This window comes from Cyanistes caeruleus, chromosome 9 (assembly GCF_971803275.1).
Source record: "Cyanistes caeruleus chromosome 9, bCyaCae1.hap1.1, whole genome shotgun sequence".
Taxonomy (NCBI): Eukaryota; Metazoa; Chordata; class Aves; order Passeriformes; family Paridae; genus Cyanistes; species Cyanistes caeruleus.
In genome coordinates this window covers 1,508,975-1,534,890 of record NC_141709.1, presented here as the reverse complement: position 1 = coordinate 1,534,890, position 25,916 = coordinate 1,508,975, and the positions used below count along the sequence as shown (strand labels likewise).

The 25,916-nt window shown below is 45.9% G+C and overlaps 2 protein-coding genes across 15 annotated transcripts in view; both read left to right on the top strand.

Moving 5' to 3' along the window:
* The window catches only part of SUCO (SUN domain containing ossification factor), a 38,141-nt gene extending 25,160 nt beyond the window's left edge, over window positions 1-12,981 (top strand). For 4 of the 13 annotated variants that reach the window (XM_086842325.1, XM_086842317.1, XM_086842319.1 and 1 more), the window contains 11 exons: window positions 492-583; window positions 1,068-1,133; window positions 3,384-3,458; window positions 3,964-4,060; window positions 4,972-6,126; window positions 6,921-7,008; window positions 8,245-8,349; window positions 9,244-9,398; window positions 9,733-9,824; window positions 10,905-10,960; window positions 11,071-12,981. In XM_086842325.1, coding sequence (XP_086698451.1) covers window positions 492-583; window positions 1,068-1,133; window positions 3,384-3,458; window positions 3,964-4,060; window positions 4,972-6,126; window positions 6,921-7,008; window positions 8,245-8,349; window positions 9,244-9,398; window positions 9,733-9,824; window positions 10,905-10,960; window positions 11,071-11,517 — 2,428 coding nt within the window. In that variant the 3' untranslated portion in view covers window positions 11,518-12,981. The remainder of the gene's footprint in view (window positions 1-491; window positions 584-1,067; window positions 1,134-3,383; window positions 3,459-3,963; window positions 4,061-4,971; window positions 6,127-6,920; window positions 7,009-8,244; window positions 8,350-9,243; window positions 9,399-9,732; window positions 9,825-10,904; window positions 10,961-11,070) is intronic. The other 9 variants (XM_086842318.1, XM_086842320.1, XM_086842326.1 and 6 more) reach the window with 3 other exon arrangements.
* Window positions 11,926-24,282, top strand: FASLG (Fas ligand). Of its 2 annotated transcripts, none has more exons than XM_086842351.1 (5): window positions 11,926-13,934; window positions 18,155-19,313; window positions 19,546-19,591; window positions 20,469-20,522; window positions 20,794-24,282. In XM_086842351.1, the coding sequence occupies exons 2-5, from the start codon at window positions 18,966-18,968 to the stop codon at window positions 21,186-21,188; spliced, it is 843 nt and encodes a 280-aa protein (XP_086698477.1). In that variant the 5' UTR covers window positions 11,926-13,934; window positions 18,155-18,965; the 3' UTR covers window positions 21,189-24,282. The 2 variants fall into 2 exon arrangements, with proteins under 2 accessions (XP_086698477.1, XP_023787595.1); XM_023931827.2 differs by having other exon boundaries at window positions 13,806-13,934; window positions 18,324-19,313.
* The last annotated feature ends 1,634 nt before the right edge of the window (window positions 24,283-25,916 follow it).

Genomic DNA, 25,916 nt, shown 5'->3' with positions numbered 1-25,916 from the left:
GTGAATTTGTAATTCAGAGACCCATCAGCCTCTGTACTGCTCCTAAAGAACAGCTTTTCAACCCAGCAGGTCTCTAGAACCACATTTTCAGTTCACAAGACTGCTTTAAATTGGGTTGATTTAATTTTGGCAGAAGAGGTCAAAGAGAATGTGGTATGCAAAGTGAGGTAGTTCTGAATAGATATTCCTAAATCAAGTCAAAGGTGAAACTGAAGAGGAGGTGTCAGAGCTCATGAAAGCCAAAGACAAGGAAGTCTAGGTGTGAGTTTAAAAGGAAGAAAAGACTCTTTGGAATTAGAATGAGAAACAGGATCTTGTTTTGTTTCTCTGTACACGCAACTTAGAGAAAATAAACATCCCTGCTGCTTGATTTTTCTTAACTGACTGCAACTATTGTATCTAATTTTCTTGTTACATAAAGGTAATACTGCTTATCAGTTATGTCACATAATTCCTAATACTGGGTTTTTACTTTAAAACTTTGATCACAGAGTATTTGGTACTAGCATGGTTGAAGAGTATGAAGAAATAGCTGATTCTCAGTATCAGTCTGAACGACAAGAACTGTTTGATGAAGATTATGGTAAGCAAATGTTCTTGTGCATTTTTAACCATTCAGACAGCTCTTGTGCTGGTCTTGGTGGCTCATCACTTCCTGTATAGGTTTGAAATACTGAAATATTTGACTGTTAAATTTACTTGTTGACAGTGTTGCAGCATTTCTGGGGTTTTCCAACAATCCTTTGAAGTTGTAAACAATGTGTTTAAATGTAGCTATGTAGGGGGGTTCTTTAAAACGATCATAATCTCTGCTTCACTTGGTAGAATAGACAATTTCCTCATGTGCTGACAGTAGGAAAGGATTGCTAAAATAAAGCAGCTCACACAAAACAGTTCTAATCTTAGTGTCCGTTTCAGGTTGTAATATCTGACCTCAAACTTTCTCTAGTTTTATTTCCACACTGTCAAGGTGACATCATTGAGTGATGTTAAATCTTGAGGTTTATATTCTTTGCCCATGACAGATTAAATTTTAATAGTCACAAGTTGTTCTTCTTTATACATAGATTATCTATTGGATTATAACACAGGGGAAGAAAAATCTTCAAAAAATCTTCTTGGTTCTGCTACAAGTGAGTATGATTTATTAGAAAAATTATTCCTGTGCCTGAAACAAGATGTGCTAGTTGAAGGTGGAATGATGTTTTCTCAGCAACATCTACAGCTTTCATATTCTGCTGAAGCAATTTGTGATTCTTCTTTAGTTTCATAGGAATAATTTAAAATTTGGAGTTGGAGGCTTGTTCTTAGTTTTTTAAAATGAATTTTCAGTTTGTAAAAATATCTGTTTTATGGAAACTTGTTTTCTGTACTTAAGGATTCTGAGTACTGAAAATCATGTAAATGTTGCATAGGGCCATAAATGGCCAGTACTAAAGTATTGTAGAACCTTAATCATTTGGAAGTTAGAAATCTGTGTTTAATCAAAATGCTTTACTTGGAGGCAGTGTAAAGATTTACTTTGTACAACGTTAAGGGGGAGAGAAGGATGGAAAATACTGTTTCTGAGAAGGCTTTATGTAAATACTGTGATATGTATTCCTCATAAGAGCTGTGGGGGTTTTTTCAGAGAACTAAAGGCTCTTGACTGTCTCCTCTCACTTTTCCCATTGGAAAATCTCTCTGTGTAGGGTTTGTTTGGCTGAGAGTCCTTGAATATCCAGTTTTAATTGTATTCTTCACTGCTGAATTATTCAGGATAGTGTCATGTCCACACACCATTTCCTAAGGAGCTCTTGCACTTCCTTCTGTCCCAGCTAATGAAGATTTGTTATTCTAGTGTAGATTTGCACACAGTTAATGCTGTTTGGAGTCAGGCTTTGCTTTCATCCTGTGGTGGATCAGAGCTACAGAAATCTTTTATACTTTTTCCTAGAACGTTGTTGTCTCCTAAGAGTAAGGTCATAGCTAGGAGTATTCACAGCTTTGAACAGGTTTTTTTTTCCAGTTATTTTCAGAAGGGAAATAGTGGAAAAGGCAATTTATTTCTAAATATGTGCCTCTCACAGATGAGACAAAGCAATAAATTCTTCCCTGACACTGCTTATCTCTTATGTGTGCCTTCTAAACTTTCTGTCTTCAAACTATCTTGGTGATGCATATTCACATGATCCATCTGCAACGGCAGTATTAAAAGTTCATATTCACTGTCTGAAAACTGCAGTGACTTTCCATTTAATTTTTTAGACTGCTAAAGCTAAGATTAAAAGATTTGAAACACCTGTTGCTGGTGGTGCTCAGCTGTCTCTCTAATGCCCTGAAACATTGCAGTGAGCAATACTGAGTTGTGGCTGGTGGGTTTTGTTACTGAGACCTTTCCTCTCTGTCAGGGTGGTCAGTGGGCCCCTTTTGGAAGGAGTAGAGTTTGTGGGTATTGTTTTTTTGGTGGGGTTTATTTATATGCACACAGACAAATGTGACAGGTTTCCATTTTGCATCATAAATGTAGAATGAGAAAGAGGGACCTCTGAGGGAGGAGATGGAGGTTTCTCAGACATTTAATCTCATAAGAAGCATTCTGCAGTCTTGCAGGAATCTGAACCTTTGAGGGTGGCTGACTGTTCTCTCTCCTGCATTGTAAAGCTTCTATACCAACTCTGTATGCTCCCTCATTTTCTCATTTTTTGTAAGAAACCATCCATAGCTCAAGTTCAGCATCTTTTGACTGTTGTGACTTCTTGCATTATACAAACCCAGATAAATTAACATAAATCAGGAATGCAGCTTCTGACATGTTCTGGAGGAAAGACAGGACCAAAGTTTTGAACACAACTTCCTGGGGGCCAAGGAATTTGTCATTGATCCTAAAATGCCTCTCTAACGTGATGACCTTGGCCGTGTGACATACACTGCCATATGTTGGTGGGTGTGAGGGAGAAATGGGCAAAATGAAGCCAGCTTCTGTGTGTTTACAACATAGTTCTCTTTATCTGTTCCTCATCTTTTAAATAAACCTGGCAATTCTGTTTGTTGTCAATATCAAGGCCAAAGAGTAGCTGTATTTAATATCTGAGCTGATGTAGAGCAGGCCCTCTTGGAGTTTACTTGTGTAAATTCAGAGGAGAGAGGAACTGTTCTACTTAACAGGTCCTTAAAATAAATATATATGTGTGAGCCAGATCTGTGGATGTTATGGTAGAGGTTTTCAAGCTTTTATACACTTAACCTTGAAAGGAAGCAGCTGCCTCCAGTGTAATAAAATGACCAGTCCTTACCCTGTGATTGATTGCAAGCAAGTATTGGAAAATAGCAAATTGCTCAGTGCTGCTGATCTCTGGGCTCTGAGAGAGTGCCCTTTTTGAGTAGTTGTTGTCTCTTTTTAGATGCTATCCTGAGCATGGTGAACATTGCTGCTAATATGCTTGGAGCCAAAACTGAAGAGTCATCTGAAACTGAAGGTACTGTAGTTTCTTTAGATTTAAAATCATTCTGGAAGGTTTGCATTTCTTAAGTTGTTTTCTTCTTTTGTTGAGGAGTTGGATGGTCTGTGATGGTTTAAATGACTTTTTTCACCTTTTGTGGCACATCTGATTAGTGTCATAGAACCTAGTGACTGTGAAAAGTGGAACAAAGATGCTGAATTTGCTGAGAAGAAAAGCCATACAAAGGTGGCACATATGCTTATTCAGCTTTATTTGGAGCTCTTTACTCTGTTACCCAGCTGAAGTTGTAAAGTCCTATCTTGCTGCTTCTTTCTCAAAGTATTTTGAGACTGTCCACAACATCATACTCATAAACTGTCAGTAACATTTCATTCACATAACTTTGGATGATATCTGCAATTAATTTGGTAGCAAAGTTAATCATAAAAAACCCCACCAGTAATAAATACAGACCTCAGAATTTGTTGAAAACAAAGATGGTTCTTGAATTTTCACGTTCACCTTTTCCTCCTTCCCGCAGCTGGGAACAAAAGCCTGTCTGAAAATGTCACTGCCACTCCTGCAACTTCAACAGCTGCACCAAGACTGCCTGAACCAACACCTGTTCCTTCACCAGAGTAAGTGATTGCTCTTGGGGCTTTTGTGATGTGCTCCAAGCAGAGACAAACATGTGCCAGTCTGCAGTCCTTGGTAGTAGAACACTCAGGTGTGGCATGCAGACTTAAACAAAGGAAAAAGCAAGTATTTGGTAAAATCTGTAGTGTGGTAATGGCACTAACCAGAAAAATGCAGAGTTTTAGTTACTGTCTATTCTAGCTATTTCTATTATGATGTGTTTTGTTTTGACACAGAAACTGGCTTAATATTGGTCCAGGTTTTGTGGTCTCCTGCAAGGGAGACTAATTAGGAATGTAAATTGTCTTACTGAAACTTCAGTTAAATTATATTGACAAAATTCTGGTTTAGAAGCTTACACTTTGGTAGACTTCCCTTAATGAAAACACATATGCAAATGTACAGAGTGAGCTCAAGATAGATTCTGTTGGTTTTAGTTAATTACAATTGCTGATAATTAGGCTGCTTAAGGCCAAGACCCTACCTCTAAATGTTAAGTCATGATTTGTGCTGTATTTAGTTCCTTTATGGTTTTCTGTTGCTCTTGCTGTGAGACTGAGGAAGGTCAGTGGGAATGTTGTGATTCTTGCATTTGAGGATTGCATCAGAGTTAGATGCTTGCTGTGTAAAAAAGGAGATTTGACCTGGTGACTCTTTTTAGGGGTGAGGGAAGGGGCAATATCTAATTGAAAAGGCTTGCTGTTTAAGAGGCTGGGATTGAAATAATATGTTTGCCTATTTGAACTGAAAATCACCAGAGAAAATACTGTCTTACAGAATTTCTGTCTCAAAACTGGCCTTTGGTCACTGGAGTAAGCTCTGCTAATTTTCTGAAAGACTATTTTTATCACAGTCTTCTAGAGCAGGGATATGAGAGTGTTGAACTAACACCTTGTCTTTAACTCTGTTGTAGACTTGTTACTACAGATATTCCACAGGTAGAGAAAGAGCAATTAATGGTGGATTTGACTAAAGAAAGCCCAATTGTTCAGCTAGTGCAAGAGTATGAAGAAGATACAAGCCAGTCCACAGTAACTTTGCTGTCCAGTGATGAGCAGGAAGAGGAAGCAGCAGCATGGTTTGAACTGGAGACAGAGAAGTACTGCTGTGACATGGCAGCAGTGTGCTGCATTTCCACCTTCTCAGAATACCTGTTCAAGTGGTGCTCAGTTGCAGCAGCCGTGCATCGGCAGCGCAGTAAAACTGGAGCTGAGGAGAGGCCACCCTTCCCTGTGGATGTGCAGCAGCCACAGCCAGCTCTGACTGAATCTGCCCAGACAGCAGCAGAGGAGCCTCTGCCTGAACAACTGGACAGCAGAGCTGAGAAACCCCCGGGGCCTGTTGTTGCTGTTGACTTCAGTGCAGTCCATGAGGAGATCAGTAATGAGACCACGGAGTCCATTGAGCTGGAGCCAAGCCATCCTCAAACTGTCTCCCAGTCCCTCCTCCTAGAGGTTACTTCTGAGGTGAAGCCATCCCCCACAGCAGACATGGTGTTGGAGCCTCCAAAAGAAGACTCAGGCCAGGTAGCAGCAAGGGTGACTCCCCAGGTGGATGTCCCAGAGCTCAGCACGGAAGTGGAAAAGGCAGAGAGCTCTGTTGTGGAAGAAAGCCCCGAGACCAGCGTGGCCACTGAGGTAAAGGAGACGAGCACAAGAGACACTGTCGTTACTCCAGTGATTGCAAAGCCTACAGAGACCGTTCTGCAGCCTGAAAGCACCGTGGACATGGTGGCCAGCGATGCTGTGGAGGGAAAGGAGAGCACTCCAGAAGTGCAGAAAGCTCTTGTGCCTCCTGTCGAGTCTCCCGTAGCCGCCGAGTCCAAGGAGGACGAGCAGGCAGCAGAGGAAGCTTTGATGGCGATTCCGGTGTCGGGGGGCCCGCAGAGAACAGCCACGGATTTCTACGCCGAGCTGCAGAACTCCACAGAGCTGGGCTATGCCAACGGGAACCTTGTCCATGGTTCCAATCAGAAGGAATCCGTCTTCATGCGCCTCAACAACCGCATCAAGGCCCTGGAAGTGAACATGTCCCTCAGCAGCCGCTACTTGGAAGAGCTCAGTCAGAGGTGAGGCTGAGGAGGGTTGGTAAAAGTCCAGCTGTGAAGTCCAGGGGAAGCTGGGCAGAGGATAAATCACAGCTTAAAGATTTAGGGAAAGCTAAGGAGTGGCCCAAGCCTAGGCAGCAGTTTTGAGTTGCCCTGTGTGAGACAGGGCTTCTTTGCTCTTTGTATTTCAGCTAAAATCCTGTTTGCTTTATTTTGTGGAATATTGCTGTGGATTTTTTAGAAGGATAAAGTGTTGTCAGGATGTCACCACTAATCCTGTCCATAATTCTTTCTACAAAAGGGCACATCCTTCTGTAAGTGTTTAACTGAATGTCACAGACCTACAATGCCTTTTTTATTAAATTGTTTCCACTTAAAATACCCTGTAGTAACTCTGGTTGAATAAGTGACTGTGGAGAGGGAATCAGGAGTTTTCTGTGAAGGATGTCTCTGTATTAGTGTTTATCTGTGGTGTTCCTTAGCTACAGGAGAGTGGGGAAATGTACCCATTTCAGAATTGGTTCCAAGGAAGGGGCTCACAGTTATATTTTACTGTCCAGAGTGAATTCAGCAAATTGGCACTAAGCTTGAAGCTGTTGACACAGATTTGACCATGACCTTGGGGAAAAAAAACAAAACAAAAGGCACATCTGTTTTATTTGTGAAACTTTTAAAACAGGTACCACTTGATGTTTAAATAAAGGTCTTTGGGCAAAGAGGAGGTTTTTGCTGGCATAGTCATGTTTTCTGAAAACAAGTCTAAGCTGAGGAGTTTTGTGCACTAATATTTCAGCCTTAAACACTTTCTGTTTTAGGTACCGAAAACAAATGGAAGAAATGCAGAAGGCTTTCAATAAAACAATAATAAAGCTTCAGAACACCTCAAGAATAGCAGAAGAGCAGGTATGATTTGTGTGGAGTGCTGAGATGTTTTCCTAGTTAGAAAGGTTTACTTTTAATGATTAGCTGCACAGAGGTACAGAAATCCTCTTTCAGCTAAGCCATATATCTGCCTTTTGAAAGCATCCATTCCATGCTTCACTGTTTTTGTTCATAATTAGATTTTTAGACATGTTCTCAGTTGTTTCAGAATAAAGCCATTTCTAGCTCAGTTTCCTGATTTTGTACTTGAAGAAAAGATCAGTTTTAAGCTGGTAATGGCTAAAACTCTTCAATGTCTTTGTCAATGAAAAAAGTTATCCAAGTCAGTTCCACCCCTTGTTTCTTGGTTGTAACTGCACTCAAAACATTTTTTTTAACTTGGTTCATTTTTCATATCTGATTTAAAGTATCAATAGACAGTTTCCCTGCTGCTGAAGAGACTGAGCCTATGGAAAGGCAGAGGGGTACAGTAATGGCTTAGGCCAGGTGTGCATTTAAAAATGTGCTGCATGTAACAAAAACTTTACTTCATTCTTTAAAATGTGGATTTTCCCTGCTCTGCCATCCTGGCTTTCCTGAGCAGCTGTGAAATAAAGCAGTAACTGCTGTGCTAAACAATCACTAAAGCATCTGTGCAGACTTGATCTCAGACTGCCTGAAAGTTTCTAAAGTGCAGTCCTGGGCCTGGAGTTTCTTCATCTGTGAGCAGTGAAGAAAACGGCAGCTTTCACGTGTTGCCTTTTCTGGGTTGGCTCTGGGGTTTTTTTTTTTTGAAGAGTATCAGTGCTGGTCAGTCTGAGGTTAGTCCCCCTGGTGTTGTGCTCACCTTCTTTAATTTCTCATAGGATTGAGTCCTGTCAGGGCTCTTCCCAGGAGCAGTTGTTAGCTGGGAAGGAGCTGTTCTGGCTGGTCTGGACTCCTGTCCTTGATTGCATCAGCCTGAGACTGGAGCTGTGCCTGGGCAGCTGTGTGTGTGTTCTCTGGCCTCCTGCCAGTGACTGTGTGGAGCTGCCTGCTCCCTCTGCCCGTGGTGAGGACAGCACAAGTGTCTCTAATGAAATGCCCTTGGCATAATGGTAGGAAATGTTAGTTGACAAATAAATTACGTGAACGCTGTGTTGAAAACAGCACCGGATAGGCCGTGTGGCTGCTGAGTGCCTTGCTGTGTCAGACAGAGCACTAATTCTGTAGCCATGAGGGCATGTGACAGTGGGAACCTGGCCACTGACAGCATGTCCATGACTCTGTTCACCACAGGATCAGCGTCAGACAGAGGCAATCCAGCAGTTACAAGCACAGCTCACCAACATGACCCAGCTGGCTTCCAATCTGTCAGCGACCGTGGCAGAACTGAAACGTGAGGTAATGGCAATTCAGAGTGATCACATCTCTGTTTGAAGAGACCAGAGTCTTCAAATGAAGTTTTAAATTGTCTGTAGCGTTGCTTTCAGCCTACTTTATCTGAAACTTCTAGCTGCAAATTTGAGTAACACGAGCTGGCTTTTGCACAGCAAAATTGGTCGTAGTTACTGCAGTCCCACTTGCCCCCAGGATTGTAGTCTGAGCCAAGGCACTCTTCTCCTTCCCCCACTGGCTCTTGTCATCTTTAGAGAGATTAGGGAAATCTTGGCAACAATATTAGGAACATTTTCTCTCAAATGTTTATGTTCTGCCTGCCTGGCATTTGAAGCAGTACCATAAACATGATCTTTTATATTTCGTGCGTATTGCCAAAGACCTCCCTTTGGTGAGACTCCTCCTTTGATGCCTGACTGGCTAAGCTCCTGTTTGTGAGTCTGTGGTCAGTGAAACCATGTTGAATCAAGTGATTATAATGGCATTTTGTGAAGTACTGCAGTGTCAACTGACAACAAGCACAGTTTAGATTTACAGTATTGCATCCATGTCAGCTGTGAATCAGAGAAGTTCCTTTCTGAGCATGGCTTCTTATGGGAAGTGTATTGCTTTCAGGGAGCTTTGGATGCTCTTTGCAGGGGCTGGCAGCTTTTGTAGTTACGTTGATATTGGAGAATTTTGTCCTGTTAGCAGCTATTGGGATTCAGCCTTTGCTCCTCAAATCTGCACAGCCAATAGACAGCATCAAACCTCTGAAAAGTTACTCAAATACAAACAGATGTTGAGTGAAATTAAAGAAAAGCAAGTTGAGACCGTAGCATTTGTCTTTTAGAGCTTAAAACATAAAGAATGGCATTATCATGGGATTGTTTTGTCAACAGTTGTCTCAAATCCCTGCAGGTTTCTGATCGCCAGACTTACCTGGTGATTTCTCTGCTTCTCTGCCTCATTCTGGGCTTGGTGCTTTTTGTGCAGCGATGCAGGAGCCCTTCCCAGTTCTGTGAAGATTACCTCTCAAAAATTCCCAAAAGCAATCACTACCCTAGCCCCAAAAGGTAATGTATTTCTATTTGAAACTTAATTATTCTTGCAGTTTTTATTAGTATTTCTTAAGTCTGCTGGTACTGGCACATCTGCTTTGATTCTGAGTTTTCTTTCTGTACACTCAGAATTGCTAGCAAAGTCTCCTAGGAGCATTTTGGGGATTCTGCACTTGAAAAACAAGCCTTGATAACTTGTAGCAAACACAGGGCTGTGTCTGTTAGCCAGGCTTTCTTGGGCACCTCAGCCAACAGTTCTGTCTCTCTGCCAAGAATGATTTTTAATGAGAAATGTACTTGACAAAATCCTGAGAAAAATGTGCTTAAAAACCTTTCTGGAATTTCCTAGGTGTTTCTCTTCCTATGATGATATGAATTTGAAAAGAAGAACTTCCCTTCCACTGGTCAGATCCCAGTCTTTTCAGCTAGCTGGTAAAGAAGGTATTATTGATATCATACATGTGGTCTGTGGTGTTGCTCTTAGTGCTGCACAGTGTGTGTGTGGTTCATGTATGTGTTCTGTAAGATAAGCTGGTTTGTGAACAAGTTCCTAGATACGCACAGAACTGTGCTGGATTATGCCAAAACCTTAAATGCAACTTTTGCTACAGATTCATTCTGCTCTGCAGATGGTTTTTTGGGGTTAGGAGCACCCAGTGCAGGCACTCAGATCTGCAGAACTGTGAAGCTTGCAGAAAGTAGCTTTTTTTTTCTCTCTTGGAAATGCCAGACGTGGGAAGTCTGAGTGTCCTACTTCTCTGAAGTCCTGATAGCCTATGTCTGCAACTTGGCAGGTATTTAGGATTCAAATTTAGCAACTTGAGTAAGAAAACTTAGACAGTTTATCTTGGGTATGAGGAATGATCTGATCTTTGCAGTATTTGTCGTAGATTTCAGACAACTGAATTTTGATTTCTTAGGCCATGAGTGTCATGCAAAAGCAAGTGTTGCAGGTCACAGGAGCTACCAAGCATGCTGCTGACACAGCTCTTCTGGGTGCAGCAAACTTGCCTCCCAGGTTTTTGTTCTGTGACTAAAACTCTTGAGTTGGCAGTGTGATGCCATGAATACTAGCTAAGACCTAGACTATTTTTTTTCCCTCAAATTCTCCCTGCTGGTCTCACATCAGTGTGAACATCTGACATCTGTGCTGTCAGGGGCAGGCTGCACATGAAACACTCTTACACTGGGAGCAGTTTGTTTTCCTAGACTTCAACACTCACTGACTCCTCCTTTTCCCTGTTTGTTGCGCCTCTCCCATGGCCATAACTGTGAGAAAGGCAGAGGTTTTAAAGTGTGTGTCACTGACAGCTGCCATGACGGCACAGGGGAATTTCTCTGTGTGCTGACTTCACTTCCAGTGTTTGTGTTGTGCCTCCCTTAATTAACTTAATTAACAAGGGGAGAGGGGGGAAAAATGTGCCTGCTCAGTGGAGTATTTTGTCATGCTGTTTAGCTGGGACTGTGTTGCTCTGGACTGGCAGTGTCAGCACTGTTGAGTGTCTGTTCTGTGTCTTACAGTGGATCCAGAGGATCTGTACATTGTGGAGCCCCTGAAGTTTTCCCCAGAGAAGAAGGTACCACCTCACCCTGTGGGGAGGGAGCTGGTGGGGCTGAGGTGTCTGTGCTGGCAGGAGGTGCACATCTCAGAACCTCACCAATTCTTTCTTTTCACTTGTGCTTTCAGAAAAAGCGTTGCAAGTACAAAAGTGAAAAACCAGAGACTATTAAACCCACAACAGAGGCCCTGCACCCCATAGCCAACGGGGAGATCAAAGGAAGGAAGCCCTTCACGAACCAGAGGGACTTCTCTAACATTGGGGAGGTTTATCACTCTTCCTACAAGGGCCCTCCCTCCGAAGGGAGCTCCGAGACGTCGTCGCAGTCGGACGAGTCCTATTTCTGCGGCATCTCAGCGTGCACCAGTCTGTGCAACGGGCAGACCCAAAAGACAAAAACTGAGAAGAGAGCTATAAAACGAAGGCGGTCGAAAGTTTCAGACCAAGGGAAGCTCATAAAAACTCTAATACAGACTAAGTCGGGGTCGATGCCAAGTCTGCATGACATAATCAAAGGAAACAAAGATATAACAGTGGGAACACTCGGTGTCACGACAGTCTCTGGACACATCTAAACCTAGCTGAACTTCTCAAACAGGAGAGTGTTTGTTCGTTTGAGAACAGTCTGTGGTATTCTGTGGGAGGATAGTGGGAGACGAAGAGCTCAACTCATTGGAAAGTATTCAGAAATTTGGTTTCTGCCTTTTTAAATAGATGGGATTGTGTCAATCTTGGCTATAAGCTGCAGCTTTACAAGGCTGATAATTTCCTATGAGAACAGCTTTGTGGGGGGAGGGAGGGCAGGGTTCATTTTATAAAGGTTTTTATTCACAGTTCCTGGGGCAGAGATTTTTTGAAACCCAGTTTGTTGGGTGGAATAGGGATAAAAGCCTAATCCTCTTCCTTTAGCTTTGTTCCTATTTCTTGCACCTTCCCATATTTATGTGCCTTTTGTCTATTTATAATGCCACTGGAAGAGGGGAGATACAATTGTTTGTCATTTGATTTATTTTGTAATTTCTCTAGCTTTTTTTGAAGATGCAACACTACAGTGCTGTAAAGGGACATGTGTTGGCCTTCAGCTGGACTCAGTAATGTGGACTGGATACTGTAAAAATCCCAAGAGATGGACTTGCCTGACTAGGTTCTTGTTTTGCAAACTCTGTTGAGGAGAATCTCTCACCAGGGATGGCAATTGTGTTTACCTGCACCTTCAGTCACAATCGGAGCTTCCTCTGATGTGCAAAATCAGTGACGGTGGCTCTTCAGGATTTCCTGTTGGTGGTGGAATCTGAGGCTGAGGAATGCATTTGTCACCTGAATGGCCTGCTGCAGCTCTCTGGAGGAGGTGGATGAGGAGTGCTCACTGCTGTTGTTCTGAAGAATGTGAGGCTGCATTCTCTGAGCCTGCTCTGGGCGTGTTGAGTTTGGCAAGGCTGGGAGTCTCAGCCTTCGGGCTGCTTCACAGCAGATGTTTCCATAATGTTTGCTTTTGTATTGGCTAACAAATGTGCAGTGTTGGTATGGCTGGTATTTCATACTCAAGTGTTTCTTATTTTGACTGTGACTGTGTATTTGGATACTATAGGATGTGTGGTTGCTGAACTGTTGAGTGTGGTTCTGAGTGAGTGGAACCAAATGTTATTCCTTTTGACAGGTGTTACAGGTTCACGTTGTACAAAATAAGTTAACTTATTGAGCACTTTTAGTGGTACCCTTTCTAACAGATCTAATGCCTTTCCTGGGTATTGTATGTAATGTGACTTATTTAAAGCCTTTGGTTTTTTGCTGCTTTCTTGTTAGTTTATGAGTACTTTAAAGTGATACACTTTCAGAGTTGATCTGCACAATTAGCCAGTCAGAGCACATGAACCAGACATGTTGAACATGAATTTGGAAGGATGTCAAACCTGGATGAAGAAAATTCATACCACCAGAGTGCAGCATCCAACGTTGTGGAGCAAGAGTATGTAACTACAGAGCTGTAGTGCCATTAGAAACTGTGAATTTCCAAATAAATCTGAACACTTTGTCTTTCATTTACTGGCATTTTTTTTCCTTTGAAAATGAAACTTGTGGCTTACATTCTTTGCTTAGGACTAGTCTTAAAATTTCAGGACTAGGACTTGGGATCCTTTGGGCTGTGTAGTAAGGACTTCCTAAACTTGTCAGCCTAGATGTGTTTTTCTATTTAAATAAAGAAAAATGTGGGGGAGTGGATTCTGAGGGTTGAGTGGTGCTTTGTCCATAAGGGCAGGAACTGTGGAACTTTGGGAGAGGTTTCCAGCAGGTCAGCTCACACCTTGCCCTGGGACATCCCTGCCTGTGGTGGCTTTTGGTGAGAAGAGCTCCATGAAGTGACCCCTTGCTACTCAGAGCTAAGGCTTGGGAAGGATACAAAAGGCCCTGAAAGGAAAGTTCAGAGAATCACTCAAAACCAGAGTTTTCTTCTTGAAGTTTGCCCCTTACTGCTCTCTCCCCCTCTGACTTATTTCTGTTAAAGCCCAGCAGGACTGTGTGCAGCCAAATTCCAAATTCCCAGGCTGACCAGCATCTGCTTGTGACAGGAGCCCTCCCCAGCACGGAGTTTTCACTTGAGTGGCTCAAGACTGCTTTATCACAGCACTGGGATTTCAAAATAGAACTGAATGTGGAGTTTGCTGAGGGAGGAGAGTGTTGGGTGTTTTGGGGGAGGGGTGAAGCATGGGTTTCTTTTATTTACAGTTTTACTTTATTTACTCCTTCTTCTTGATACATCACTCATTAGAAGCATGTGTACCTTCATTGCCCAGACAACCACTGGGCTTTTCACCTGACTGAATTCTCTAAACAGCCCCTCTCTCTCTATAAATTTTAAAAACAGGGCCTGATTTAGGATTAAGGAGTTGATGCATTCTGTGGAAAAACACCAGTGCTGAAGCTTGTCCTGTAATGAACACATGGGAACTGTGCCATAGGAATAAAGCATCTGGAGGAACCTACAGGGCCAGTGGTAAGAGATTGGAGATTGAACCACAGCTTCCACCTGCTGCTGCCTCCCTTCTTTTAGTTATCTGTAACCACTTTTTAAAAAAAGATTTTTCTTACCCATCAGGTTATTATTGCCTAATCTTTTCCTTTTATGTGGGCTCTTGAGTCATATTTTACTTTCAGTTTTGTTAATGTCACACAGTCTGGCTTTTAAAATTTGTTTCTTTGGAATTGGGTCTCTTAAATTGGTCATAGACTTTGTGCAGGGCTAATAGTTTCTAATGAAGACAGTTCATACATCTCAGATTCTTCTGTGACAGTCTTAGTTGGACAGCTGTTGGTGTAAAACAGCCAGAAGCCAGTGTGTGTGTGTGTGTGCTGGAGTGAGGATGGTGTCCTTCCCAAGGTCAAAAATACCTTAAATGTGAAGGTTTCAAACACAGACCTTGTGTAAGTGAATTGCTGTTTGCCAAAGCAAAGTGTTTAGGTTATATACATTAAATACCAGTGGAAATCCAGGCTTTTCTAAATACACAGATTCTGCCAGATTCTGTGTGGTGATGTAAGCAGAAAACCCAAACCTAAGGGTGGTGTGTGGCTTCTGCCACCTTAGCACGAGGTGGAAGAGCTTAGCAGGTTCTGTTTAATTAACCACCAACATGTTCCACTTGGTTTGGAACAGTCGAGTGGAGAGCCCTGCCCACAGAGTGCTGTGACACCCAGGGTGTCTCATCTGGAAACCCTGAGTGTCCAACAGCAGCAGCTGCTGCAGCTGGGCTTTGTGACAGATAAAAGCTTAGCTCAGGAAGATGTGCTGAAACTCACCTTTCTTACCCCTTCTCTAATTTTAAGCAGAATAGATTTGTAAGAAGCTTCCCAGGAGGCTTCTGCTGCCTTGCTGCTGGTACTGAAACAGGGGCTGGGCTTTCTGTGGGAGCCACCAGGAGCTCCCACACAGCAGGGCAGCTTTTGGGAGGCCACGGAGAGGAGCTGAACTCTGCCCCTTGCGGACCTGGAGATGGAAAAGAAACGTTTGCCACCTTGGGGTTTGTTTTTCTCCCTTGTTTGATGTGGTTGGAGCCTCCATCCAGCTGCAGGGCTCTCTGTGAGCTCACAGCAAACAGCAATCCCTGCCTGCTATTTCTCTTTTCCCAGAAAAATAACTGGGGGCAGCTTTTGTGACCTGTAATGACAGTCAGAATTTGGAATGGGCTGAGACTGGCTGCTCCCAAGAAGAAATAAAACTGTCCAGCAGAGCCAGCTGGAGCTTGCCAGGGCTGGCTTTGTGCCCAGAGGCTGGGGCAGGGCACAGACCCTGCAGAAGGGTTTGGGGATGTCCTGACCTCCCTTCAGCACAGGGGGGACAGGAACTGGACACCTGCACGTTCTCTTGCTCCTCCTCACAGCTGACCACAGCTCCTTGTTGCTGCTCTGTTCCTCAGAACCACCCTACCTCATTTCCCTGAACTTTGCACAGGCACAAAAGCAGCAGAGCAATATTTTAATCACTCCTCTTTTCCTCATCTGCTTTGGCTCCTTGGATTCTCTCTCACCTCAGGATAGAGCCCTCATTTGCTGAATTCAGGGCTGTGCTGGCTGCTCCTTGGAATCAGGGAGAAGGAGAGGGATGTGTTAAGCACTCTAGAGCCAGTTGATTTTAAAACCTCTTCCTGAGTGTGAATATCTGAATGTCCTTGCCGTGGCTTTACGTGTGCAACAAGTGCTCTGAGCAAGGAGAGCAGTTGTTGAGGAAATGAAAAGCATCTCCCTTATTTGAGAAACCTGACTGTTAATAAAGATGTGATAAAGAAAATGATGTGAAGATGGTGCTAACTGCAGAGGCTGGGTGGGTTCTGGTGCCTTCCACACCCCTCTGAGGCTTCAGAGTCTTCTCCCTTTGGAGGCAGCTTTCTCAAGCATCCATCCAAGTGCTCTGTCAAAAATCCAACTTTTGGTTCAAACTCCTTCAGATTTGGCTCACAATTCGTGGCTCCCTGGGAGGCATTTTATTCTGTGAGATTAAAGAGCTCTTTAATTAATTTCTGCTGGAAATTATCCCTCTCTTCACAAGTTTTCCACACACTGTCCATCCCTCCCTGCCAATCTGCTCTTGAACAGACAGATTTGAACCTCCTTTCTGTCCAACAGTTCCTGCAACTTCTTCCAGAAGTTCAGTTGTAGTTCACCTTCCTCTCTGGAGTTGAACAAAGACTTGTAAAGTGATTTCCAGTAGTGTTTGTAGCTGTGTGTGAGCTCTCAGGGGAGCCTGTGGGCTTTCCCTGCTGGAAGCTCGTGTCCAGCTGAAGAGCCTCAGCTAAAGACTGATTTTGTTTTCTAGCACAGTTTTCTACCCAAAGAGCTTGATCTGCACTCTTGGTTTCTTGCCTCGTTTCCTTCTGATTCAATTCTCTGTCCTCATGATTTTGAATCCTGTGTTTTTGAAGGCGAATGAGCCAAGTTTGAGCAACTTTCTCAGTTGCTCTTGGGTGTAACTCCCACAGCCCTATTGGCTTTCAAGAGTTGCTTTTTAACATTTCCACTAGTCATTAGTGCAATAGGAAATATTTGTTAATTGATTCCAGACAGACTCTGTCCAAAACACTGCAAGGGTCTCTCCTACACAGAGCTTCACACTTCACTTTTTGTTCTGAGTTTCAGGGTTTCTTTTCTGTCAAGTATTAGATCTGGATCATTGTTCAAGTCCTGCTTGTTTTTTTGGCTGTTTCAGGTAGGTCATGCTTCTGTCCCCAAATCCAAACTGGATTCTCTGCCATCAGCTTTAGCATAATTGTGTCTTGTTAATAAGAGCTCCCACCTCTCCTCTGTGGGTGAATGGGGGATGGAGAGGGTTCTTCTGAGCAAATCCTCTTCTGCAGTCTCTGTAATGTTTTCTCTTGGTTTGGTAAAGGGGGAACAACTCTCTGATGAGGGCTGTGGAATGTGTTTCCACTGGAAAATATTCCTTCCTGTTCAAAGGACATGATAGGGCTGCTGGCAACAGGGTGTACAGGCAGGTTCAAGAGGGGGATAGGGTGGTGGAGGCAAATCTCACACCCCTCCTTATGCCTTGTTCTCCTGCCCAGCTGTCCTTGCCCCACATGTTAAGAGGGCTCAGCCTTGTCTAAATTCTGACTCCAAGCCTTCTAGCAAAATTCACCTGACTGAAATGCCCACCTACAGCAAATTATTTCAGTAATCCTGTTAATGTCCTGTGCCATTTGAGCAGCAGAACCTGCTTTTTCTTTTTTTGGACTAGAGGATCTCCAGAGTTCTCTCCCACCCTCAGCCATCCTGTGGCTCTGTGATCCTGATGTGCTGTGCAGACACAGCCCTGCATCATCTTCCAGTCAGTGTCAAAAAGACACAGGAAAATGGAGAGTGACAGCAGGGGAGGTCCCTGGAAGGATGTCATGCACTAAGCATCTTTTGATGGTAAAATAACCCCAATCTTTGGTGTGCCACCACATGGGGTATTGCAGGCTCTTGATCTGGGCATTAAAAAAAGAAGGTGCAGCTGAAATGGCTTCAGTTGGTTTCCCTGTCCCTCCCTCTCACCCACCCTTTAAAAAAGCATCTTTGTGAAAGTGGGAAGCAGTGGGTGTGGAGTAAGAACACTTTTGACATTTAAGGGAAACTGCTACTCTCTCCTCAATCCCACCTCAGTAAGCTGTTGGCATTAACACAGCGTCAGCAAAATGTGGAAGTGGATCCTCCCCAGGCAAAGCCATCGTGTGACCCTCTGGCTTTGTAAAGGTTTTTCAAATGTGCCCTTTTCAGACCCCACTTTTGATGTTCAAAGCCTGTGTGTCGTGATTGCTTCCTTCAGCCACAGGAGACAAATCTCCACTTTGCTCTTGTGTTAAGCATCTCCTTTTTTTTAACACTGCCCCATACAAGTGCACGCTTCAGCACAGGGCTGTAAAGTGCGAGAAAAAAATGTTTATAATCACCTGTGCACACCTGTAAATCTGTGGGGAAAATCTCACTGTTCCCCATAGAAATCTGCAATAAAGGAGGAATGGAAACTGAGAAATGGGAATGGAATTTCTCTTTTCATTAAGATATTGTAATGATCTCTCACAAGTGCTGGCCCTCGCAGCATGGTCTGGATTCCGAGTTTTTCCTTGGAAGGCAGGAGAGCAGATCCCTGAGCTGGCTCTGCCGGGGGCAGCTTTGCTCAGGCTCTTCCTCTTCTCACTGAAGCTTTCGCTTTTACTTTACTTTTTTTTCCACGCCCTGCAGAGCTGCCAAAGCAAGGGTGGGATGCCCAAAGAACGGAGCGATTCCCCCGCATCCCCCTCGGGACCGGTTCTGCATCCTCCTGCTGGGGAGAACTCCTGGGCTGCATCTCTCCCTTGCAGTGCGGGACTCCGGAGAGTTTCTCCTTCCTTCTGTTCCTTCTCTTCGACAGATTTCGCGGGGAAGCAGCAGCCTGGGCGCTTGTGGGAGGAGCGCGGGTGTCCCGAGCCCCAGCAGGGCCGGAAGGGGCTTTGCTGCTGATGCTTGAGGCTTTCGGAGCAGCAGCATCCCAGCGGGGAGATTTCAGAGCAGCAGCATCCCAGCGGGGAGATTTCAGAGCAGCAGCATCCCAGCCGGGTGATTTCAGAGCAGCAGCATCCCAGCCGGGTGATTTCAGAGCATCCCAGCGGGGAGATTTCAGAGCAGCAGCATCCCAGCCGGGTGATTTCAGAGCATCCCAGCCGGGTGATTTCAGAGCAGCAGCATCCCAGCGGGGTGATTTCAGAGCATCCCAGGCGGGTGATTTCAGAGCATCCCAGCGGGGAGATTTCAGAGCAGCAGCATCCCAGCGGGGTGATTTTGGCAGCATCCCAGCGGGGTGATTTCGGAGCAGTAGCATCCTAGCCGGGTGATTTCAGAGCATCCCAGCGGGGTGATTCCAGAGCAGCAGCATCCCAGCAGGGTGATTTTGGCAGCATCCCAGCCGGGTGATTTCAGAGCATCCCAGCCGGGTGATTGATTTCAGAGCATCCCAGCCGGGTGATTCCAGAGCATCCCAGCCGGGCGCTCCCGGAGCCGCAGCATCCCCGCGGGGATGCAGCCGTACCGGGGCAGAGCTGCCCCCGGGGTTGGGGCTGCGCCGAGCCCGGCAGCTTTCGGGTACCACAAGGATGATCCCAGCAGGCACGTCCCGCCCATCCCCAACCCGAACTGCTACCCGCAGATCTTTTGGGTGGAAGGCTGTGCTGATGCTTCGGCTCCCCCCGGGGCTCCCTTCCCACCGCCGGTACCCGACCGGAGGAGGAAGCCACGGAACGACGGGGAAAGGAGGAGCGCCGGCTTCCTCGTGATGTTCCTGCTGATCCTGGTGGCCTTCACCGGAGTGGGGCTGAGCATATTTAAGATTTTTCACCTGGAGAAGGAAGTGGATGAACTCAGAGAGGTGAGGGATGGGCACAGATCCCTGGGGAAGGAAGGAAGGAAGGAGGGAAAAAGAAACGCTTGGAATGGTCTGAGCTGCCCCCCCAAAGGGCAGGGTGGTGGTGACAAGGGAAGGGGGTGACAGAGGTGAGGGACTGCTCGGTCCGTGGCTGATTTATCCGGATATTTCTGCTCCCTGTGCTTTTCTGAGAGCTCATGCTCTCAGTCTAAGTGTTCCTCTTCTCTCTCGACAGTCTGCCAGCGCTGAGCACATCCCTCCAGCCTCCCAGAAACTCACGGGTGAGTCTGTGCCTGCAGGAGGAACCCAGTGAAATGGAAACTTGTCCACAAGAACCTGCTGCTTTTCCTAGATTTTATTTGGGAGAAAAACGAAATAAATTTAAAAAACAACAACAACAAAAAAAGTTTCAATTTGAATGGAACAATTTCAAAATTGTGTTTTGAACTTCCAAGCTATTGCTTTTCTTTGGCATTCCATCTTAATATTATAAGTGAGGATGTCCTTTTTGGTCCTCTTGATAGCTTTTTCCTACATCTGAAAAGTTTTATTTTTTTCCCCCCCATAGAGAATTTTAGTTATTAGAAAATTTAGTTTCAAATTTTTTTTCTGAATCAAAAAAAAAGAATTAGCAAAAATAGCAAAATTCTTGGGAAAGGGCAGTCCTGGTTCTCCTCAATGCACCAATGAATTTTCCCCTTTAGGGGAAGGGGAGCTTTCATCTGAACTGGATGCTCAGTTCTCTGATCACAGGCTTCTTTAGCAGAAGCTGAACATAAATAATAAACCTGAATTTCCTGAGAGGGCTGGATAAATAAATAGAAGGAGAGAAACAGTGTAAAGGAGAAGGGGGAGCAGAGAGGAATATTTTAACTGAGAGAAGGAAAAGGCTCCTCTAGAAAAGGATGGGCTACTTCTAAAATGATACAGCATGAAGTAGAGGCTGAGGAAAAGTGAAGGGATGGAGTGGGATAAAAAATGGAGCCACTGGAGCTGGCCCATCTCTCCAAAGGGAACTCAGCCCCCCAGGGAAGGCAGAGCTTTCCCAGCTCCAGCCTGGCCCGAGGATGCTGTGCAGGGTCTCAGCAGGGTCCCCCTGCTCTCTGGGCTGATTTCTCCCTGGAGCAGGTGGCCAATGCCTTCCCTCTCCTCGTGCAGGGCAGAAGGAGCAGCCAGTGCAGAAGGAGGCGAGGAGGGCGGCACATCTGACAGGTACGTGGCTGGGATGGGCAAGGGGAAGGGCTGGAGTTATCAGGACAGGCTTCCCTGCTCTCCTCAGCCCACACCTCTGCTCTGACCCTGGAAATTCTATCTGGAAACAGATAAAACCCTCCCCCTCACCTCTGCTCCTCGCTGAGGTTTTTGGGGGCTGCTGAGGCGTGAGGCCGGCGAGGATTTTCCACGCCTGGCCTGGTGCCACCTGAGGAGAAACCACAACAACGTCCTTACCACCCTTCCTTTTCGCTCTTCTTTCTCCTTCCAGGCAACCCAGCCCAGCAGGACCTCCCTCTGGAGTGGGAGCCCATCTCTGGCCATGCCTACACCAGCGGCATCCAGTACCAGCAGCGGGGGCTGGTGGTGAGCGAGCCCGGGCTGTACTTCGTGTACTCCAAGGTGCTGTTCCGCGGCAGCGCCTGCGACAGCCAGCTCCTGTCCCACGTCGTCTACAAGAGGAATCCATCCTCTCCCGGCAGCCTGGTGCTCATGGAGGACAAAGCCACCAATTTCTGCACGGGGAAGAGGATGTGGGCCCGCAACAGCTACCTGGGGGCTCTCTTCAAGCTCAGGAAGATGGACAGTCTGCACGTCAACGTCTCCAAAATCGCCCTGGTTAATTTTGAGGAATCCAAGACTTTCTTTGGTTTGTTTAAGCTTTGAAATGGAGCGTGGCTGGCAGCCCCTTCACACACACACACACACACACACACACACACTGTGAGGGCTGAGTGCTGCCTGGGCACGGGGACACCACAAAAGCCACCCAGAAATCACGTTTGGGCTTCAGCATGAGGGGATTCAAGCAACCCATAAAGGCTTGGAGAGCACCAGGGCTGTGCTGCCTCAGCCTGGGCAGAACTGCACGAGTTCTCCTTCCAAAATCCCCCAACAAACTCGAGATTTGGCGTGCTGAAGAGCCTGCTGGAACTCACTACTCGCTGCCTGAGAAGATGGACCTGCTGCTCCCCGTGGCGTCACAGCCCCGCTGGGAGAGGTGCCGCGTTCATTTTGTGCTCAAGTTATGGAGCGTTCCCATCCCAGAAAATGCTCCCCAACCACTTGATTGGACTCATCCCAGCTGCCAGGATGGGCAGGAACACGCCAGGAGCAGCAGTGCCCTGAGGGGTGTCCCAGAAGCAACCCCTGGGGGAGGTGGGGTGGCCACAGGCTCTGCTGGTGCAATGCAAGCAGCACAGCAGAGCAGGGCAGTGGGGCTGCAGCTGAAAGCAGCATCTCGAGCCCTGCTCCTGCCCTTTCAGCACATGAGGCTTCTCCATGGAGGCCTGGTCTGCCACCGCTTTCCTGCTGCAGGTGGTGACATGCTGGCACCACGCATGGCTCCGGCCGGGCCCCTGGCCATGAGTTCTCTCCTGAGCAGAACACAGATGGTAAATATATATTTTTCTAGTGAGTGGTGCTGTCCTCTCCTCATTTGGTGCAACCAGAGCACTGCAAGGCCTCTGTGATGAGGAGTCAGAGCCTCATTCCTTTTCCAGCAGCGTGGAGAAACCCGGGATCCTCATCCCTCTTTGCTGCCTGCTTGGCACAGGGCCCTTTCTGTGAGGCTTTGGAGCTCCAGCATGGAAACACGGGGATGTGGGGGTGGGGAAGGTGTGGTGTGGGCAGCACAGACAGAGCAGCCCAAGCCCGCTTTGGCCATCAGGAAGGGGCTGATCTCAAGGCAAAGTTTAGAGTGGAGCTGGGTGCTTGTGGCTGAGCAGAAGTGCTGCTGTCCCCAAAGGCACCACCTGTGCGACCTCTGGCCCCAGAAACTTCTCACAGAATGGGCTGAAGGGCAAAGAATCAAAGTGGTGTTCAAAAACCCCAAACCCTATCTGTTCATCCTGGTGTCTGCCCCACGGAGCCCCAACCCTGGGGCTGCCACTGCCACCAGGCAGGACACCGAGGCTGCAGCTGCGGTCCATCCTCACCTGTGCCGTGCTCCTGCCTTCCTGCAGCTCTGCTGCTGCTCCTCAGCAGCCTGCAGCATTTGTTTCCTTCTCCCTGGTGCTGCTCTCAGCTTGGTGGCCTGTGGTTTGTGTTGTCTGCTTCAGAGTTTGTTTTTTTGAAACCTCTCAGTGGTCTGGCTGCTGCTGTGGCCAGTGTGAGGGGAAAACTGCAGCCCTGTTCACACAACCATGGCTGATGTTTCCACTGCATTTCTCAGGGTGGAAAATACCTCAGAAGGATGAAGTTTAGGGATCTTCTTGTCACACTGTATTGGGAACAGCAAAGTGACCACACAGACTTTCCAGTTGCACAAGAGAGCAAGTTTTGTTCTTCCTGATCTTCTTTTCTAGACAGCTCTGAGCAGGTCTGAGGAGGTAAAACTCTCATTGCTCATGAACCCAACCCATCACCATCACTGGGCAGCTGGAACAACACCCCTGGGCTGTTTCTGACAAGCAAACAACAAGGAACAAACAACACCTGCAAAGGTTGTTTTCCTTCTCCAAGGACTGTTGGGATTCCTCCTCATGATTTCTCAGGCCAGAGGGAGAGAGTTGTGTGACTCAGTTTCCCACAGACACTGCCTGATATCTCACATTCAGCATCCAGAACTTCTGGCTTGACTTTGTCTCACCAACCTCACCCCTGCACGTGTCAGAGGGTAAAACTGCACAGCCCAGGGATGGAGCTGCTCAATCCAAACCTTTCCAAGAAAGGCTGGAAACTGCTGTCCTCTTCTGATTGCTCTTTGGGCTGTGTTGTTCTCCTGATGGGACATCCAAGAGGGGAGTGGGAAGCCGTACAGCTGTCCCTGTAGCCAAACTAGCTGAGCACATCCTGTGCTTCCCTTCTTCACTGGGGTGAGGCAGGGCATTCCAGCTCACAGGAAACCTTCCCTGCAGCTCCTCTGTCTGCTGGCACGGTGTTGGAAGGGCTGGGAGGATCCCAAAATCTTCTCCAGGTCACCACACAGTGACCCACGCGGGCTGTGGCTGCTCTGGGGCAGGACGAGCTCTCAAGGGGATGAGATCTGTCCTCACCTGCCAAAGGCACCACAGACCTGTGTGTTTCAGAGATTTCAGGTTCAAGGTTTTCAGAGATTAAAGTTTTCAGAGATTTGAGGTTTAAGGTTTTCAGAGATTTTAAGGTTTTTAGAGATTTTCAGGTTTAAGATTGGGAGCCAGGTCATGACAGGACCATCCAATTCCAGGTTGCTTGTGCCACACCGACTTTAATCAAGTCTAATTAGCCTTCCATTTAAAGAAATGTTTGCTAATTGTTACTGTTAAATACTCAATGAGTATTTAGTGCTGACATTAGGCTCTCTCAGGATGAGAGAGCTGGGGTTATTCAGCCTGGAGAAGTTTCCAGAGAGACCTCAGAGCACCTTCCAGTGCCTGAAGGGGCTCCCAGAGAGCTGGGGAGGGACTCAATTGGGGTTTTTTCCCCCAAATTTTGGGGTGTTTTTCCCAAAATCGGGGCTGGGAAAGAGAGCATGGAGGGACAGAAGAAAGGGGAATGGCTTTAAACTGAAAGGATGCAGGTTCACATTGATTGGGTAGAAATTCTTCCCTGTGAGGGTGATGAGGCCCTGAGTCCAGAGAAGCTGTGGCTGCCCCGTCCCTGGAAGTGTTGAAGGCCTGGTGGGATGGGACTTTGAGCAATCTGGTCCCTGCCACAAGCAGGGGTTGTTGTTGTTGTTGGAGCTATCTTTAGGCCAAACCATTCTGTGATTTTTTTTTTAATAGCTCTTGGGCTGTACTTAGCATTTTTTTAAATAAAAATAAATTATTGAAATTCCATTTGAACTTACCAAGTGTTTTGTTCTCTCCCCAGCAAGGGAAAGGTCTCTGCAGGAGAAAGGACATCCCATGACCATTGGGATATTTGGGTTTTCTCTGCCCTGAAGCCAGCCTTGGGCTCTCTGAGTTTCTGTTCCCACGTCCTGTGTCACTTCTTCCAGCCCAAGGAGCTGCACAGACTCTGACAAATTTTTACCAGGTCTGGAAGGAGCATTGTCTAGTGGTTAGAGACAGGAGAAAGGGAAGAGGGGTAGATTTAGATATTGCTGTTATCCTCCTGGTGCTCTGACACAGGGGTGTTTTACATCATGGTTACAGAAGTGGAATTTTAGGCATGACTAAGTGGCTGAGGTTCAACGCAGAACAGAGGATGAGATGAGTAAAGACAGAGTAACTTTGCTGCAAGGTGAGACAAGTTGCATGTGAATTTCTGCTTGATTTTAATGACTTAAAAGGAAAAGAGGAAGAAAAGCTTGACAACTTGCTGGTGATTCATCTCTGGGGGTGATGAGGAGAGCCAGGTGTTCTGTTCCCTGCTCATGGCCTGTCCCAGGAGCTGTGGGAGTGCCTTTGCCAGGCCAGCAGCAGCTGTGTGAACAGGCACAAAGCCTTTCTGCCCTGGAGAATGGCAGCTTTGATTAGAAACAAGCTGCTCATTCCTCTGGGTATCAATGAGGCTAAAAAGCTCCAGGTGGAATTTCAAACCACAACATGCTTTCCCCTCCCTCAGCTGCCTCCCCATCCTCAGCACAGCCTGTGAGGGAATCAGCTTCTCTCCCCCCTTACAAACCACCACAGATATTTCACATCTCTCCCTCTCTCTCCTTTTCCCACATTCCACAACCAGATTCCATCAACAGCAGTTGAAAAAGTCTCCATCTGAATGGCTCAAAAAATGGATTGCATTTTCTCCTCTTCTCATGCATTTCCCCTCATGGTTTCCTCCTCGCTGCTCTGAGGTTTATGTCAGCACAGAGGTAAAATATGTCAGAGAAAAAGGTACCAGAGAGGAAATTTTGTGCCTCCTAACAAGATTTCTGCATGAGGAACAGATATCTGATATTTAACTTCCATTACAGTCCTGAAAGAGAAATCCAAACCAGGGAAGATCAAGAATGCACAAAAGAGAATGCAATTTTCTCAGATTCCCTGCCTGATATCAGCAGTGAAGGACCAAGCACATTTAATAGTTAAATCCCATTGCTGCAATATAACTTTTTAATCTGTTTCTCTTTTGAGTCTGCTGTATTTCTCCTCACACCTGGATTTCCCAGTCTCCTCTGAGCTGGGCTCCTTTGGAATAATCTCTCATGGGGAGTTCTGTTTATCTCAGTTCTCTGGGTCAGGAAGAAAACCTCAAAACTCATTAGGATCTCGTTTCTCGTGTTTATTAGGATGCTATCACAAAACCTGGCAGACTTTTCCAGACTTTCTGCACAAGTTCAATTCATCCTGCCCTTTTTGGCTCACTTTGGCTTTGAAGGCACAAAATGGCCCTGAGCTGTGTAGCCTTTTTATTTTTTACTTATTCTTACCTAATTAACAATAGGCATCTAAATTATTTTTCTTAATGACCCAATGACCCATCACCTGTGTGCTGCACTGTGACATTTTCTAGTCAATCACTCACTATTAC

Bases quoted from the DNA above. Each gene is read 5' to 3' on its own strand.
- FASLG (XM_086842351.1), top strand. From the start codon at position 18,966: ATGCAGCCGTACCGGGGCAGAGCTGCCCCCGGGGTTGGGGCTGCGCCG. The intron at 19,314-19,545 runs GTGAGGGATGGG...CTCTCTCGACAG, and splicing joins AAGTGGATGAACTCAGAGAG to TCTGCCAGCGCTGAGCACAT. The intron at 19,592-20,468 runs GTGAGTCTGTGC...CTCCTCGTGCAG, and splicing joins AGCCTCCCAGAAACTCACGG to GGCAGAAGGAGCAGCCAGTG.